Source organism: Microcaecilia unicolor, chromosome 6 (assembly GCF_901765095.1).
Source record: "Microcaecilia unicolor chromosome 6, aMicUni1.1, whole genome shotgun sequence".
In the NCBI taxonomy this organism is placed as follows: domain Eukaryota; kingdom Metazoa; phylum Chordata; class Amphibia; order Gymnophiona; family Siphonopidae; genus Microcaecilia; species Microcaecilia unicolor.
In genome coordinates this window covers 180,662,917-180,679,360 of record NC_044036.1, presented here as the reverse complement: position 1 = coordinate 180,679,360, position 16,444 = coordinate 180,662,917, and the positions used below count along the sequence as shown (strand labels likewise).

The 16,444-nt window shown below is 43.0% G+C and overlaps 1 protein-coding gene across 1 annotated transcript in view; it reads right to left on the bottom strand.

Moving 5' to 3' along the window:
• The window catches only part of DNAH1 (dynein axonemal heavy chain 1), a 799,478-nt gene that overhangs the window by 99,483 nt on the left and 683,551 nt on the right, over nt 1-16,444 (bottom strand). The window contains exons 61-62 of the mRNA XM_030205737.1: nt 4,965-5,114; nt 4,189-4,349 (exon numbers count right to left, since the gene is read on the bottom strand). Of these exons, the coding sequence (XP_030061597.1) occupies nt 4,189-4,349; nt 4,965-5,114 (311 nt within the window). The remainder of the gene's footprint in view (nt 1-4,188; nt 4,350-4,964; nt 5,115-16,444) is intronic.

Below are 16,444 nucleotides of genomic sequence, written 5' to 3'. Positions count from 1 at the left end.
TGGCACCATCCACGTCTGTCAATGAGGCTGTTTCTTCTTACAACAATACTCTATCCTCTGCCTTAGACACTCTTGCACCTTTGATGACCCGCCCTGTAAGGCGTACAAAACCCCAACCTTGGCTGACTTCTAATATCCGCTACCTACATTCCTGTACCCGCTCCGCCGAACGCCTCTGGCGGAAATCTCGGGCCCTTGCTGATTTCTTACACTTTAAGTTCATGCTGACCTCCTTCCAATCTGCTCTTTTACATGCCAAACAGGATTATTATATCCAACTGACTAGCTCTCTTGGCTCTAATCCTCGACTTCTCTTCACCACATTGAACTCTCTCCTCAAGGTACCCCCTCCCCCAACTCCCCCTTCATTATCTCCTCAGACCCTTGCTGAATTCTTTCACAACAAGGTTCAAAAGATAAACCTTGCTTTCTCTACCTCACAACCTCTCCCTCCACTAGTCCGTTCCCCTCTCTCTCCTTCCCCTCATTCCCTTTCCTCCTTTCCTGAAGTTACTATTGAGGAAACTACACTTCTCCTTTCTTCCTCAAAATGTACCACCTGTTCCTCTGATCCCATTCCCACCCACCTTCTTAATGCCATCTCTCCTGCTCTTATTCCTTTTATCTGTCACATTCTCAACCTCTCACTTTCCACTGCGACTGTCCCTGCTGCCTTTAAACATGCTGTGGTCACACCTCTCCTTAAGAAGCCTTCACTCGACCCTACTTGTCCCTCTAATTACCGACCCATCTCCCTCCTTCCTTTTCTCTCCAAATTACTTGAGCGTGCTGTTCACCGCCGCTGCCTTGATTTTCTCTCCTCACATGCTATTCTTGACCCACTACAATCTGGTTTTCGCCCTCTCCACTCAACCGAAACTGCGCTTACTAAAGTCTCCAATGACCTATTACTGGCTAAATCCAGAGGTCTCTATTCCATCCTCATTCTTCTTGATCTTTCCGCTGCTTTTGACACTGTCGATCACAGCATACTCCTCGATATCCTGTCCTCACTTGGATTCCAGGGCTCTGTCCTTTCCTGATTCTCTTCCTACCTCTCCCTCCGCACCTTTAGTGTTCACTCTGGTGGATCCTCTTCTACTTCTATCCCTCTGCCTGTCGGCGTACCTCAGGGTTCTGTTCTTGGTCCCCTCCTCTTTTCTATCTACACTTCTTCCCTTGGTTCATTAATCTCATCCCATGGCTTTTCCTACCATCTCTATGCTGTTGACTCCCAAATCTACCTTTCTACCCCTGATATCTCACCTTGCATCCAAACCAAAGTTTCAGCGTGCTTGTCTGACATTGTTGTCTGGATGTCTCAACGCCACCTGAAATTAAATATGACCAAAACCGAGCTTCTCATTTTCCCCCCCAAACCCACCTCCCCGCTCCCCCCGTTTCCTATTTCTGTTGATGGCTCTCTCATTCTCCCTGTCTCCTCAGCTCGAAACCTTGGGGTCATCTTTGACTCTTCTCTCTCCTTCTCTGCTCATATCCAGCAGATTGCCAAGACCTGTCGTTTCTTTCTTTACAACATCCGTAAAATCTGCCCCTTTCTTTCCGAGCACTCTACCAAAACCCTCATCCACACCCTTGTCACCTCTCGTTTAGACTACTGCAATCTGTTTCTTGCTGGCCTTCCACTTAGTCACCTCTCCCCTCTCCAGTCGGTTCAAAACTCTGCTGCCCGTCTCGTCTTCCGCCAGGGTTGCTTTACTCATACTACCCCTCTCCTCAAGACCCTTCACTGGCTCCCTATCCGTTTTCGCATCCTGTTCAAACTTCTTCTACTAACCTATAAATGTACTCACTCTGCTGCTCCCCAGTATCACTCCACACACGTCCTTCCCTACACCCCTTCCCGTGCACTCCGCTCCATGGATAAATCCTTCTTATCTGTTCCCTTCTCCACTACTGCCAACTCCAGACTTCGCTCCTTCTGTCTCGCTGCACCCTACGCCTGGAATAAACTTCCTGAGCCCCTACGTCTTGCCCCATCCTTGGCCACCTTTAAATCTAGACTGGAAGCCCACCTCTTTAACATTGCTTTTGACTCGTAACCACTTGTAACCACTCGCCTCCACCTACCCTCCTCTCTTCCTTCCCGTTCACATTAATTGATTTGATTACTTTATTTATTTTTTGTCTATTAGATTGTAAGCTCTTTGAGCAGGGACTGTCTTTCTTCTATGTTTGTGCAGCGCTGCGTACGCCTTGTAGCGCTATAGAAATGCTAAATAGTAGTAGTAGTAGAATGCTCTCCCCAGACCTATCCGATTAATCAGTGACTACCCTTCTGGAAATCTCTAAAAACCTATCTGTTCAAACAAGCCTACCCAAATAACCCAAACTAATCTTATGAACCCATCTACCCAACACGTATCCAGAAGACAACGACAATGTTACAGATTACACCTACCACTACATTTTACCTATGCCTATTTCTGTGTCCCATCCTCCTCCCGCCTCCACTATCCCTCCTTCCATGCTCACCTACCCCTTGCTATCCCCCTCCCGCCTCCACTACCCTCCTCCTATGCCCACCTACCCCTTGCTCATCCTCCTCCCGTCTCCATTACCCCTCCTCCTATGCCCACCTACCCCTTACCTCATACCTCTCCTACTCCCTTCACCCTTACCTTTCTCTATCTACCTCTTATTTTTCTGCTATACTTAACTTATATTTTCTTTATCAATACTATGCAATCCCTATTACTATATAAGCCGATTTGAACCTGCTTTAAGTGGGAAAGCGCGGGGTACAAATGTAATAATAATAATAAACATCTCTGACCTAAGGCCCTGTTCTGATGCACTTTTCAGGTAGTGAACAAGTGTTAGTTAGTTTTTAATTCCTGTTTGCTTTACCTGTTATTGCCTGTTAATTTTACATATGTTTTATACGGTTCACTGTTTAAATCTTGTGACAATAAACCTATTAGTTAATGGCTCTGATGTCCTGGACTGACTAAGAATCCTGATAGTTTGTGTTTTGGGTCTGTGCATGGGCGTAGTTTGACAGTTTCATTTGGGGGGGAGCAAAGGGTGGGGCGTGTCTCTCTCCTGCAACCCCCCCTCCCACCCCGGAGTCTTCAAGTGGTGCTTGGTATCACCCTCCCCCATCTTCCAATCCCCCAAGCCACTGGCAGCCTCAGCGAAAGAAGCAAGCACGCTGCTTTAGACCTGCCCCGGAGACCCTTCTCTCCTACAGCTTCCTGCCTGCACGGGAACAGGAAGTTGAAGGAGAAAGAAAGGCTTCCGGGGGCAGGTCTAAAGCAGCGTGCGTGCTGTTTTCTCGCAGAGGCTGCTGGCCGCTCGGGGATTGGAGGATGGGGTGGCAGCTCATTTGGGGGGGCACTGCCCCCCGCCCCCCCCCCCCCCAAACTACACCCATGGGTCTATGAGTGCTTTTTAGGAACTATGGGTTCCCTGGGAGTGTGGTCCCAGTAAATTAGAAATCACTGGGAAATAACTTGAGAGTGGGAGACTCGTCCAGAGGAGGTTGGGACCCAGTTGGTGGGGAGGAGGGTACTAGCGGAGAGCACGAGCAGCAGGTGCAGGCGGGCCTGAGCTGTGTTGGGGCAGACCCTCCAGGTGGTCGCAGGGTTAGCCCCAGTCAAGTGCTAGGCGTTTCGTGACAGAGGTGTCCAAGTGAAAAGTCTATAAAGGTGCCCATTTTATAAAGGCAACACAGACCTCTATGTGCCTTCATAAAATAGGCTCCCAGTAGTGCACAAATGCTTTCATAGACATTAATACTTGCTCCAAAGACAGTATAAATATGTTCATGTACGCAAAGTGGGTATATGCATAGCTTATAAAATCTGCCCCTGCTCCAGAAATGCCTTCATGTGTATACATATTAGTAAATGCCATTTTGTTGATGTTTGTATTTATATGCACATATATGGCCGCACTATTTTATAATAGCCTTTTCCCACATAGAAACATGCTTTATATCTTGAAAAATACTTGTATTAAACTGACATAGGCCAATGGGAGCAGACAGGAAAGAATAATTCATTTCTCTGGATGAAAGATTTTAAAAAATGAGTAAGGTGCTGCCAGTTAACCTGAAAACAAGGGACAGAAAAGGGTCTAGATGTTAATTTGAGAAAGTGGGAAGGAGAAGTGTGGTAACTAGTTTCCTGGGAAATGCAATAAGAGATCAAAGATATTGATTACCTGGGAGAGAGAGTGAAGTTAATCAGTGTGACTTTGGTGGATATCTCTGGAGTGTAGTGGGGATTTGGTAGGTTGGTGGTGATGTACATCTTGAAGTCATTATGGTAGGGAATCACGGTATCTCCCAGACGCAGTACTATGTTACCTTGTTGTTTGAAAGTCTGGAAAAAAGCAACAAAATTCCCATCAATTGCCCTTGTGCAGCCTTAAAAAGGCAACGTGTTCCAAATAATATAGAACAAATGTGCCAGGAATGTTTATTCAACTCCTATTTCAAAGCTTTTCATACTGAGAAACTGACCCCCCCCCCCCCCCACACACAAATATTAGGAACTACTAATTCCAATACTCCAGTACAACTAATGCTCTAATCTATAGGAAGAAATAAATAATCTACTATAATAAAACTCACCCTCAACGTTCTGAGGACACTGACGTCAGTGAAGCCAAGCCCTGACTTCCTTCAAAAAGGTTTGAAGGTTCGTGGTGGTGAAGCCACCAAAACCGCTCTGGGCCCCGCCCTCGAGGGCGGAGCAATGGCAGAACAACGAACAGGTTGGCAGGGAGGGAGGCAGGGAAGCGGGGGGTGGGTGTGAAATCGTTCCGGGCCCCTCCCTCGCGTCAAATGTCATGACGTTGGGGGCGGAGCAATGGCAGAACAACGAAGGGGTTGGCCAGGGAGGGAGGGGGGGTGTTGGCGACGAAAACCTTGCTAGCGCTCGTTTCATTTGCTCTGAAACGGGCCTCTTTTACTAGTAGTTATATAAGGTAAGTACCTGTTTCAAAAGCACTGGTTCCAAAGCAGGGTCCAACTCCTCCCCAACATTCTCCAACATGCATGGCTTTCCAAAACGGATAGCATTCTCCAAGCTACGAAGGAAGTCGCGATCACTCAGCTTCATCACTTCCAAACCACGATCTTTCTCCTACAAAAAAAGAGAAGATTACAGATTTTTTTTTTTCCTGTCCAAGGCATGCTGGTTTAAGGCTCCATGAAAATGATGGACAAATCTTATATCAGGATACCTTTAGTTACCAGACTTCCAACAAGCTTTCAAACAGAGGCAGTATTCTTTTTCTTACACCAACATGGTTCTTACAAAACAACATACCAGCTTTCTTCATCTATTTACTCCAGGAACAAAATGATCATCTCAACTATGTACAACAGAAATGAGTTAATGGGGTTCAAATCCATTAAAGCCAAAACTGTGTGCATTACAGCTAAACCAACTTCAAACATGCTATTATTAAAGTTCCTCAGAAACACGCATGCAAATAAATATGCAAATCATTTAACATATGTACAAAGCATATAGATCCTGAAGTAGACAAAAGATTAGTGATTTTGGATTTGGTTCAACTTTTTTCCACAAAAGTTCAAGTGAATTACATTCAAGTACTGCAAATTATTTCCCTGTACCTCTGTTTACTAAGCCGCGCTAATGCTGACACAGCCCATTCACCTTGAATGGACTGTACATTAAGTGACTTGCCCAAGATCACAAGGAGTGTCAGTGGGATTTTAGTACGCTTCACAGTCTGGTTTCACTGTTTCTCAGCCTGCTGCTCTAACCATTAGTGCTACTCTTCCACATAAAATGTATAGAAATTGTAATTGATACATTCAGGTTGTGAAATGTACAATTCTGGTAGTATTTGAGACAAGGATCTGCTGACAAAGAGCCTTTTCTAAAATACATGTGAAGTTGCCTACACGTGTAATGGGAGCAGCCATTTTACAAAGAACTACATTGAAAAACTGAACAAAGCAACTCAGCAACTTACAAGTGTAAGTTACACATCTTAAGTTGGCATCACCCCTCTAAAATCACATGTACAATCTGCTAATTAACACAGTTTACAATCCTTATTTATTTTCATTTTGGAGGGGGAAATAAGTAACTGAGGATTAAAGGGCAGAACTCTCTTAATTCCTCCTGTAAAGGGCTTGCCCAAATAAGCACTTTTTACATGTATATGTACGTACAAGGGAGCAGCTGTAAACCCTGATATTGATATATTGGCACATACCCATGCATTCCCTTCCTGCCCAGTCACGCCCAATACCCTTCCCCACTCTAGCTCTTAGCTCCACCCCCAACAGACCTCAGCTGGCACCAAGAAGCCACTTCGCCCTCGGGCAAGGGGAGATGACTTAATAAAATGTCATTTCTGGCTGCAGTGGGACCAGACTCGTGATAAGATCTATGAGATTCTGCAGCTTTTATCGTGAGACTGGTCTCCTGCTGCTGATGGAGGAGGAGGCTGCTCAGTGGGAGATCTCTGCACCCCCAGTGGGAGTGCAGGAGATGACCCGCAAAAGCTGGAGACTTTGCAGGTCTGTACATGTATAGATTTTGGTTCCATCCAAGCCCCACTTGAACCATGCCTTCTTGCAATCTACACATGTAAACACTGGCTTCCTAAAATCAGGTTTTACATGAGTATGTGATTCATGTGTAAATGCCAGTATTTACATGTGTAAGTCATGACTAGGGTTTCTAAAATAAGGGCCTTAAGTAACCAACAACTTAACTATAATTACACAGAAGGTCTATGGCAGATCCAGGATTAAAGCCCGGCAGACATGACACCAAGTCCCATGCTTTTACCACTAGATGATGTCTAGATGGAAAATAAGAATCAAAAACAAATGTGCAAATCTTGGAAAATTTCAGCTCACGATGAAGAGAACAGTTGAAAATCTCTCTTTCTGATGAATGGTGGATGGGTTACATTACTTTCAGAGAAAAATAGGCATCCACACTAGGGATGTGGTTTCATATGAACCAAACAAGAAGTATCAATAAAATTTCCTGTCAGACTGTTGACTGTGAAAACTGCCTCTGCTTGCATGTGAACAAGACTGAATATTGGTCTTCTGGGAAACTGTGTGTCTCAAAGTACAGAAGAAAGTACAGAACCTAAAGAAATTAATTGTGTGTGTGGTGTTTTAGAAAAATAGAAAAAGGACTTTAAATAAACAAAGTCTGTGGAGTTTTAGAATAATAGAGAACTCAAGACCTTAAGGGTGTGATTTTTTATTTATTGGGATTTATTAACTGCCTTTACGAAGAGATTCACCCAAGGCGGTGTACAGCAGGTACAGTTTAACACAAAATTTACAATTTTGTTAGCAGCATAACAATAGTAAAATAACCAAAAATAAACATAAATACAATAAATGAGGTAAATTTAAAACAGTAAATTGAAACCTAATAATAGAACTACCATGAAACAGTATTAAAAATATACATATTTAACAGCATTGGAATTTAAATACCAGAGATATAATAAAATGATAACATAATACTAATGATACACCTATTAAGCATGCATTAGAATATTCAACTAAAGATTTTCTACAATACAGATTATCATGTGGCTGAGGGACCACGAGCAGATATATGATGGGAACAAGATGCATTGTACAGAGTCAGTTGGGATAATTTGATGGTTGGCTAAACTCAAGGCAAGTTCTTTGTATAGTTAAGCAAGAGATAAGGAACTGATCTAAGTTACAGTGTGTGTAGAAAGCTAGTTCAGGTGTAGAATGAGTGTATAGTCAGTCACCCTATGTATTAAAGGCTTGGGAGAAGAGCCAGGCTTTCACCTGCTTCCTGTTGTAGAGGTAGCCTCGACTTACACTTAGCCCCCCCTGGGAGTAAATTCCAGAGCATGGGGGCTACTCCTGAGAAGGCTCGCTGGCGGGTATCACATCATACAATCTCTTTTGATGAGGATACAGATAGTGATGATCCTTGAGTGGACCTTACAGATCTGAAAGGTGTGTAAAGGGCTAGCTTATTCTGGACCATTTTGTCTGAGGACCTTGAAAATCAAACATAGGGCCCCTTTTACCAAGCTGCAGCAAAAGGGGCTGGCGGTGGCATTGACGTGTGTTTTACACATGCGCCCCCTTTTAGAGCAGCTGGTAAAAGGGAAGTCTTGCTTTCCTACAGGAAATGGCCGGACGGCAAGTTACTTTGAGGTGGCGATAAGGGCTCTCGCGTTAACCTGGTGGTTACCAGACAGCACGCGGCACTGCCTGATTACCACCAGTTACACTCTGGCGCTACAAAAATACATTTTTGTAGTGCTGGAAATGATGGTGCGCTAGGGATGAGAAGTACCGCCAGGCTGCTGCAATAGCCCGGCAGTACTTCCTGTATAGTGAGCGGTAAGCCCCTGTTGGGCTTACTGCCACTTAATTAAAGGAGCCCATACAGTTTTAAATTTAGCCCTGTAAGGTACTGGTAGCCAGTGTAGCTTTCGCAGGAAGGGTGTGATGTGGTCATGTCGCTTGCAGCCTTCTATCAGTCGTGCTACAGCATTTTGAATTAGCTGGAGCTGGTACAAACTCTTTTTGGTTTGGCCAGTGTACAGGGCATTACAGTTGTGATATTATCATGGCATGGACCACTGTGGTCAGACTTGTCGTTTCAATATATGGAGAGAGATTTTGTAGCTGCCGTAGGCAATAGAGACAATTTTTGAAGGTTGTTTGAATTTATGGGATCAGAGTGAATGATGAGTCTAGCAGAATTCCAAGATTCCTGAACTGTGATTTTAGGAGGAGCTCATACTCCCCAAAAGGTATTTTGAAGTCAGGTATTTCTCAACTTGTGTTTGGGCTCAGGAAAAGTTTGTTGTTGTTTTCCCATTCCTGGATTGCGGTTAGGCAGGCAGTCAGGTTACTCAGAGCTGTGGGTAGATCTGGTTGAATGGGTATGAGTAATTGCACATCATCAGCTTAGATATAGAATTTTTATTTATTTATTAGAAATGTTCAAAAACAAATCAAATGCCCAATATACAAACACAAGTCATATCTTGACCCTTGGGTACAATGCTAAATATACTCCTGAGGCAACCCCCACCCCTCTTACCTCCGTATACTTATGGTTCTGTCTCTTCAGGTTCAAGTGTACAGTGCTGCGTACATCTAGTAGCGCTATAGAAATGATAAATAGTAGTAGTAGTAGAATTAAGGGCCAGTGTACGCAATCCTGCCTATGTTCCTACCATATAACATAGATATCCCAAGTCCGAGCAAAGAACAGCATTTGATTTCGTGTAAAGGCTGTCAGGCACGACATTTGACACAGATAGTCCACCTTTGCAATAACCTGTGAACGGGATGGGAGATGTGGTCTCCTCCAGGATGCTGCCAGCAACAACCAGGCAGCAGTAATGATGTGTAGTGTCAAATGAACACGTTTCCCTGGAAACTCTCTTGGTTTAAGGTGTAAGAGGGAACAGTCCATGGATTCTGATGTGGACATGCCCAGGAAATCTGAAATCAAAGCAAATATCATATCCCAATACTTTGCAGCCACTGGGCAAGTCTACCATATGCGAATAAAAGTGCCTGCACCGCCGCAGACCTGCCAGCAAGCATTTTATAGCTGAGGTTGCCCATCGGAATGGGAAATTAGCTCACAACCAAGAGCATTCACGATCATCCACAGAAATATTCAGAATTTCTGATTTGGTTGCATTAAACTTAAAACCCAATACCTTTCCATAACTAGCCATTACTGAAAGCACACTTGAGAGGGACTTGTGAGGATTAGTAAGGGTCAATAATACATCATCAGCAAACACTAACAATTTAGTATGGATAGGGACACATTGGACTCCCTGTATATATCTATGCTGTTGTATCTGCTGAACCAGCGGTTCCATAGCAATAGCAAACAAGAGGGGCGGGAGGTCACAGCATTGGCGGGTCCCTAATGAAGTTCAAAGTCATCTGTGTACCCTCCATTTATCTTCAGGCAAGCCAGTGGCTTGTTATAAATAGAACAAATCTAGCCCAAGAAATGACCCTGGACTCCCACCTTTGACAGGGTGCCTAGCAAATAAGGCCAGGAAACCCTGTCAAATGCTTTTTCCACATCTATCCCCAGTAGTAAAGTTGGGACCCTTTCTTCATTGACTGACCAAATCAAATGGAGAACACATTGGATATTATCGAAGGTTTGACATCCGTCTATAAACCCCGTCTGGTTGTTCCACACTATCTGGCCCACTGCAATCTGCTCGTTAAGATCTTGGCGAATATCTTAGTCAGTTCCCAATAGAGATATGGGCCTACAGGAGCCGTAGTGGTTAGGTTCTTTACCAGGTTTCAGGATAAGGGTGACTCCTTCTTTTGTCAGGAGAGAGGCAACTCCTCCCCCTCTTGCAAGCTATTGAGAGCATCTGTCGGTGGCTTCACCAGCAAATGTTAAAGCACTTGTAGAAATGACTAGTGAAGCAATCGAAGCCAGGAGACTTTCCCCAAAGTGAGAGACTTGATAGCCCATAGTGTCTCATTCTCTATGTTCAGGGAGGATAATTGATCACTCTTTCCAGGAGCCAGAGCGAGTAGCTCAACACCCCCTAAATATTAGGATAGCTGTTCCTCACTGCTTACCTGATCTGGTGTGTACAGTTTTTGATAGAAAGCTGTGAATGCCTGTGCTATAGTTGGGGAATCCTTACAGTCTCTCCCCACAAGATCCCTAACCAAGGTGATTCTATTTTGCAATGCTCTCTTATGGAGTTTAAATGCCAGAAGTCTCCCTGCCCTGTTCCCAGACTCAAAGTATTCCTGATGCACAAATTGGAGCTGTTTGTTTATTTCTTCCAGGTCTAAATCTTGAAGGGCATTGCGTAACCCCTCCATTTGGGTCAACAATGACTTTGGTCATTGCCCCCATTTGTGAAGGGTTTCTAAACCTGTTAGTCGCTGTTGCAGTCTTTCCCACATACTCCCACGCTCCTTACGCCTATAACTCTAAGGAAGATGACATTGCCACGCATGACCACCTTGAGTCCCTCCCAAAAAATAAAAGGAGACACCTCCGGTCCTGCATTGAATTGTTGAATTGCAAGTATTCCCACAGATCCCCCTCCGGGGTGGACACATTGGGTCCAACAACAGACCACCTGCAAAGCACCCAAAGTGACTACCAAAGTGATTGGAGTCACAGTACAGAGACAAACAGACCAGGGCATGTTAAGACCACACTCTAGGCTCAACATTCACTGTGTCTACCCTTGTGAGCAGCCCACCGCTCACCCTCCAAAAATCTATTCGGTAGTACGAATCATGGACTGCTAAGTAACATGTATAATCATGGGCTGAGGGATGCCAGTGGCGCCACAGATCTAGTAGGTCCCAAATCTCAAAAAGTGCTTTTAGGTGCTTCCTATCAGTACATCCGTATTGGACTCCATGAAAGGAGTTATCAAGCTGTGCATCAAAAGTCAAATTAAAATCCCCCCAAAATAAGATGACCCTCTGCATTGTTCCTCAGCAGGGTATCTATTTCATTTGAAAAAAAAAAAAGCTTTTTGGTCAGAATTAGATGCTAAGACATTGACCAAAGTGTACAGTTCTTGATGGATGAGGACCTCTAGAAGTAAAAATTACCCTAGCTTGTTACTCACTACCTCCTGTACCTGAGGTTTAATGTTGTGGGCAAAAAGTATACCCATACCATTAGTTTTAGCAACCCTCTTGTTGGAGGCCAAAATGATATGAGGGTAGCGTTTATGCTTGATCAGATATTCATAGGAGGGCTTGAGATGAGTCTCTTGAATGAAACATAGCCCTCCATGAAGTCTGTCAGTCTCCTTAAATAACAATTGGCACTTGCGTGAAATATTCAAACCTCTTATATTCAGAGTAAGCAAGTTAAGTTTTACTGTGCCTATTGCAAGAATGTTTGAAGAAGACACATGGAACTAGACCTTAAGAGGCAATAAAGCTCATCTAGTCCACCTAGGATATCAATGAACCCATTTCTTTGTTAAATCCCACAATTACACCAAACTATCATCCCTCTGAACCCCCCCCCCCCTTCTGCCATGCTCCCCAAACCAAAATAAAGACCATCTAACTATGGGCCCATTAATGGATCGATTGAGCCATGGCTAGCTACAAAACTAGCTACAACATCATTATTAAACATAATAACCTAACTGCTAACTGAGTTACAAACCAGTCATATAACAATAGACTGAAAACATTGTAAATTAACCAGAAGGAATCATGGTAGTGTCTCAGCTTGGTTGATCCAAGGCAGAAGATGGGTTGCATTGAAGCCTTCTCCCATTCTGAGGTGCTCGCCGCCAGTGCTGAGTAGCCAGAGGTGGATGGATCCCTGTAGGTGCTCTATGGTCGCTCTCCTCCATGGATGATAGCAACTTTGCTTCCTGGAATAAGAGTTGGGCTTCAGCTGGCATGGTGACCTTGAGATTTTGAAGGGTAAAAGACAGGCCAAATGGATACAGCCATCTGTAACGCACCTCATGAGAGGCCAGGCAGTGTGTTATATTGAGGAATTTGTGGCGCTTCCTCAGGGTTAGGGCAAAGACGTCTGAAAATAGTTCCACCTTTGAGCCCTCCTAGGTAATATGGCCCCCTTTCCGTGCCGCCTGCAATATTCACTCCTTGAGGGGGAATCTCAAAAAGCAAGCCACAAGGTCTCTTGGTCTCTCCCCCATTCTGAGGCCTAGGGCTCGATGCACTCGCTTGAATTTTATCTCAGGTATCTCGCAGCCTGGGTCAGCTGTCAATAGGAACTGGTGACAAATGGTTCTCATCAGCGCTTGAGCTGTAACATCAGTTCCCACTTCCTGGACCCCTCGAGCGTGAAGATTGTTGCATCACACTCTGATTTCCCCATCTTCAATTCTAAGGAGAAGCTCCTCCTGTTTTTTTCTCCAGTTTTATTTTTTCTGTTACATTTGTACCCCGCGCTTTCCCACCCATGGCAGGCTCAATGCGGCTTACATGGGGCAATGGAGGGTTAAGTGACTTGCCCAGAGTCACAAGGAGCTGCCTGAAGTGGGAATCGAACTCAGTTCCTCAGTTCCCCAGGACCAAAGTCCACCACCCTAACCACTAGACCAAATGTATGTTTGCTGTACAAGGCCTCTAGCTCACCATCGTGGTCTGCCACTCTTTCCTCAAAGTCACTTAACTTTTGTTCCATATCTTCCACCACCATGCGCAGGGTGCTGACATGGTGCAATTTAAAGGAGAGAAAAGATCCACCAACAGGTGGAAAACTCAAGCACCCCACGGGAGAAAACAAAAATGTATAAAAAGTGGGAGTACGACCAAGGGAACCAGAAACTGGAATATGTTCTTAAAAAAGACTTTATTAAAGGTTGGAAGACTCGACACGTCGTGTTTCGGCCGTCAGGCCTGCATCAGGAGTCTATAAAAAGTACATTTATATATGATATGTGTAAAAAAACAGAAAAAATATTTTAATCAAAAAAAAAGTAGTAAAATCAGTAAATATATTAAATTATATGAACTCATAAAATAATACATATAATAATTTTGTGAAATAATGTAAAAGTAATAATAATGAAAATGAGCCACACACATATAATAAACTAATAAAAATGCTGTATATGAATTTGTAAAGTAATAATACAATACAAAAACATATCTTATATGAACAATAACAGTTAAAAATACAAAATATATATATACGCGTAAATCTGAACAATAAAAACGAAATAATATAAAATGCACATACATGTTAAATAGAAAGAGCAAATGACCATTTGAAATAGTGAATATTTAAAATTAAAGTTAATAATAAAATGTGTATACAAATGCATATATATATATGCTACAATGAAATGACATGCATATGTGAAATATAATGATATTGAACAGAGGTTTTAATACCAACCACATAAACAGAAAAAAAATAGAAAAAAGTATTGGTAAACCATGGGAAAATTTTTGACCCAATGCATAACCGCATAACTTAGGGAAGAGGAATATGTAAAAAAGGCAAATTTAGATGGACAAGTAAAGTCACAAGGTTTAAATATTGGAGGAATCCTTGATAGGGAACGGTTTTGTGTTTATTAATAAGACTGACCTGTAATGCAGAGTGCTGCAGAGCAGTGACGATGGAAATCTTCTGAAGGTATAACACCAAATCTGTCAAAAAGATATATGGAAACAAATATATAGAAAAAATAGAGAGAAAAAAAACTCTAGCCTTGATAAAATTAAACCGAAAAATAGTGTGTAATATAGTAAGGAACACTAACCTCTTGCACTATGAATTGCTGAAGAGTAGTGGGATTGATTCTTCAGAAATAGCGTATTAGTCTGTTGTAAATAGACAAGTAGAAAAGTGTTTAAACAGGAAAGAAAGCTCAAAAGGAACCGATTCAAACTTGGACTGAAAGAAAGAAAAGAGGCAAAAGAGAACAAGTATAGATGAAAATGTGCTCAAACAGAAATAGTTGTGTATAGAAAAACAAGATATAGAAGAGAGTAAGGGATAAAAAAGATATTATATGTAGTGTTAACACAGAAAAGGCTGTTGGAACCATAAGATACATAAATAAACGTGTATAGCATGAACGAGAAAGAAAGGGGGTTAAAAAATGTGAATAATACTACTAACCTTTAAAAAGACTATTTTGAAAAAATCCGTCAGAAGCGCTGCACACACTGTTGATAATGTAAGTGAAAGAATATATCTCAATGGAGCTGCACTTTAAACAAAAAAAGGCGCCAAAAAGAAAAAAAGAAAAAAACGCTAAACCGGAAGTGACGTATCGCGGAAAAGCGGACATGTAGTGTTTAAAAGGATAATACAAAAATACGCGAAAAGGCTAAAAGTTTATGATAATGTAGTTAAAACTTTACAATAATGCTTATAAATGAAAAATTTAAAGGAGAGCATGGCTGCTTTCAACTCCTTGATCCAGCCCCTCAGCTTGCCATGGACAATCAGCCGAGTGTCTTCATCTGTGAGGAGACCACCACTGCCACAAAGACATACACATCATCAGGCTTCATTGCCATCTTGTTTGATGTTTGTTCAGGCGCGATAGCTGGATGATAAGCAAACATTTTCAGATCAGGCTTTCCTTTTCACCCTGCCATGCACTCCACACAAACTGCAGCACTCCCTGTGTGATTAAGTGTACGATATTATACAATCAAACCAACCGCTGTTAGTTGGTGGCAGTGGGGTACAAAGGAGTTCAATGGTTAGGCAGCCATCTCCAACAGTGATGTCACGTCCTCTCAGCACAGATATAGAATTTTGTGTCCTTTGACCAAAGCAGCTTAGCCAGAGGCTTGAGGTAGAAATTAAATAAAATGGGAGACAGTATGGATCCCTGTGGCACTCCACAGTTCAGTGCCCAAGGTAAAGATGTGCTGTTGCTGAACAGAACTGATTGTTGTCTATCTGACAAATAGGATTTGAACCAAGTAAATACTGTGCCACTGATACCTGTTTCTGCCAGTCTTGTAAGAATGATATTATGATTCACAGTGTCGAAGGTTGCTGAGAAATCGAGCAACACTACAATCGAGGCAGATCCCCTGTCACGGTTTCTGTGCTGATCATCAAGAAGGGACACAAGAATTGTCTCTGTTTCGTACCCAGGTCTGAAGTCAGATTGACATGGGTCTAGCCAATTACTTTCAATTAGCCAGTTGTTGAGTGCAGACTGTCCATTCTATAAATTTTGCCAGGAAAGGAATGTTGGAGACTGGTTGGTAGTTTTCGAGCTTTTCAATAGAAGGCACACCACAGTTCTTTTTAGTGTTGCTGGCAGTAGCCCTTCCATAACACAGGAGTTAACAATTTTAGTGGCCCCTTTAATGAGGCCTGTGCTTGCTTGTTGTACAATCCTTGCTGGGCAGGGATCAAGAGGGCAGGTTGTAGGCCGTAGATCTTTCAGGATATTTTCAACAGCTTCCTCAGTGACCTGATTGAATGAATCCCAGACGGCTGTGCATGGTGGGGAAGAGGGAGTGTTCTCTTCATTAGTTGGTAGGAGCTTTGATGGGACTGTTTGTAGACCTTGATGGAGACATTTAATTTTGCTGGTAAAGTAAGTGGGTGCCCATATAAGGCGCCTATTTTCTAAAGGCAACATAGTTGCAATAAGTTGCAAGATCCCAGACAACATGGTTTTACCAAAGGGAAATCGTGCCAAATGAATCTCATTGAGTTTTTTGATTGGGTGACAGGAGAATTGAATCAGGGACGAGCTATGGACGTAATCTACTTAGATTTCAGCAAAGCTTTTGACACGGTTCCCCACAGGAGGCTTTTAAATAAACTGGATGGGCTGAAGATAGGACCTAAAGTGGTGAACTGGATTAGGAACTGGTTGACGAACAGACGCCAGAGGGTGGTGGTGAATGGAGTTAGCTCGGAGAAGGGAAAGGTGAGTAGTGGAGTGCCTCAAGGATCGG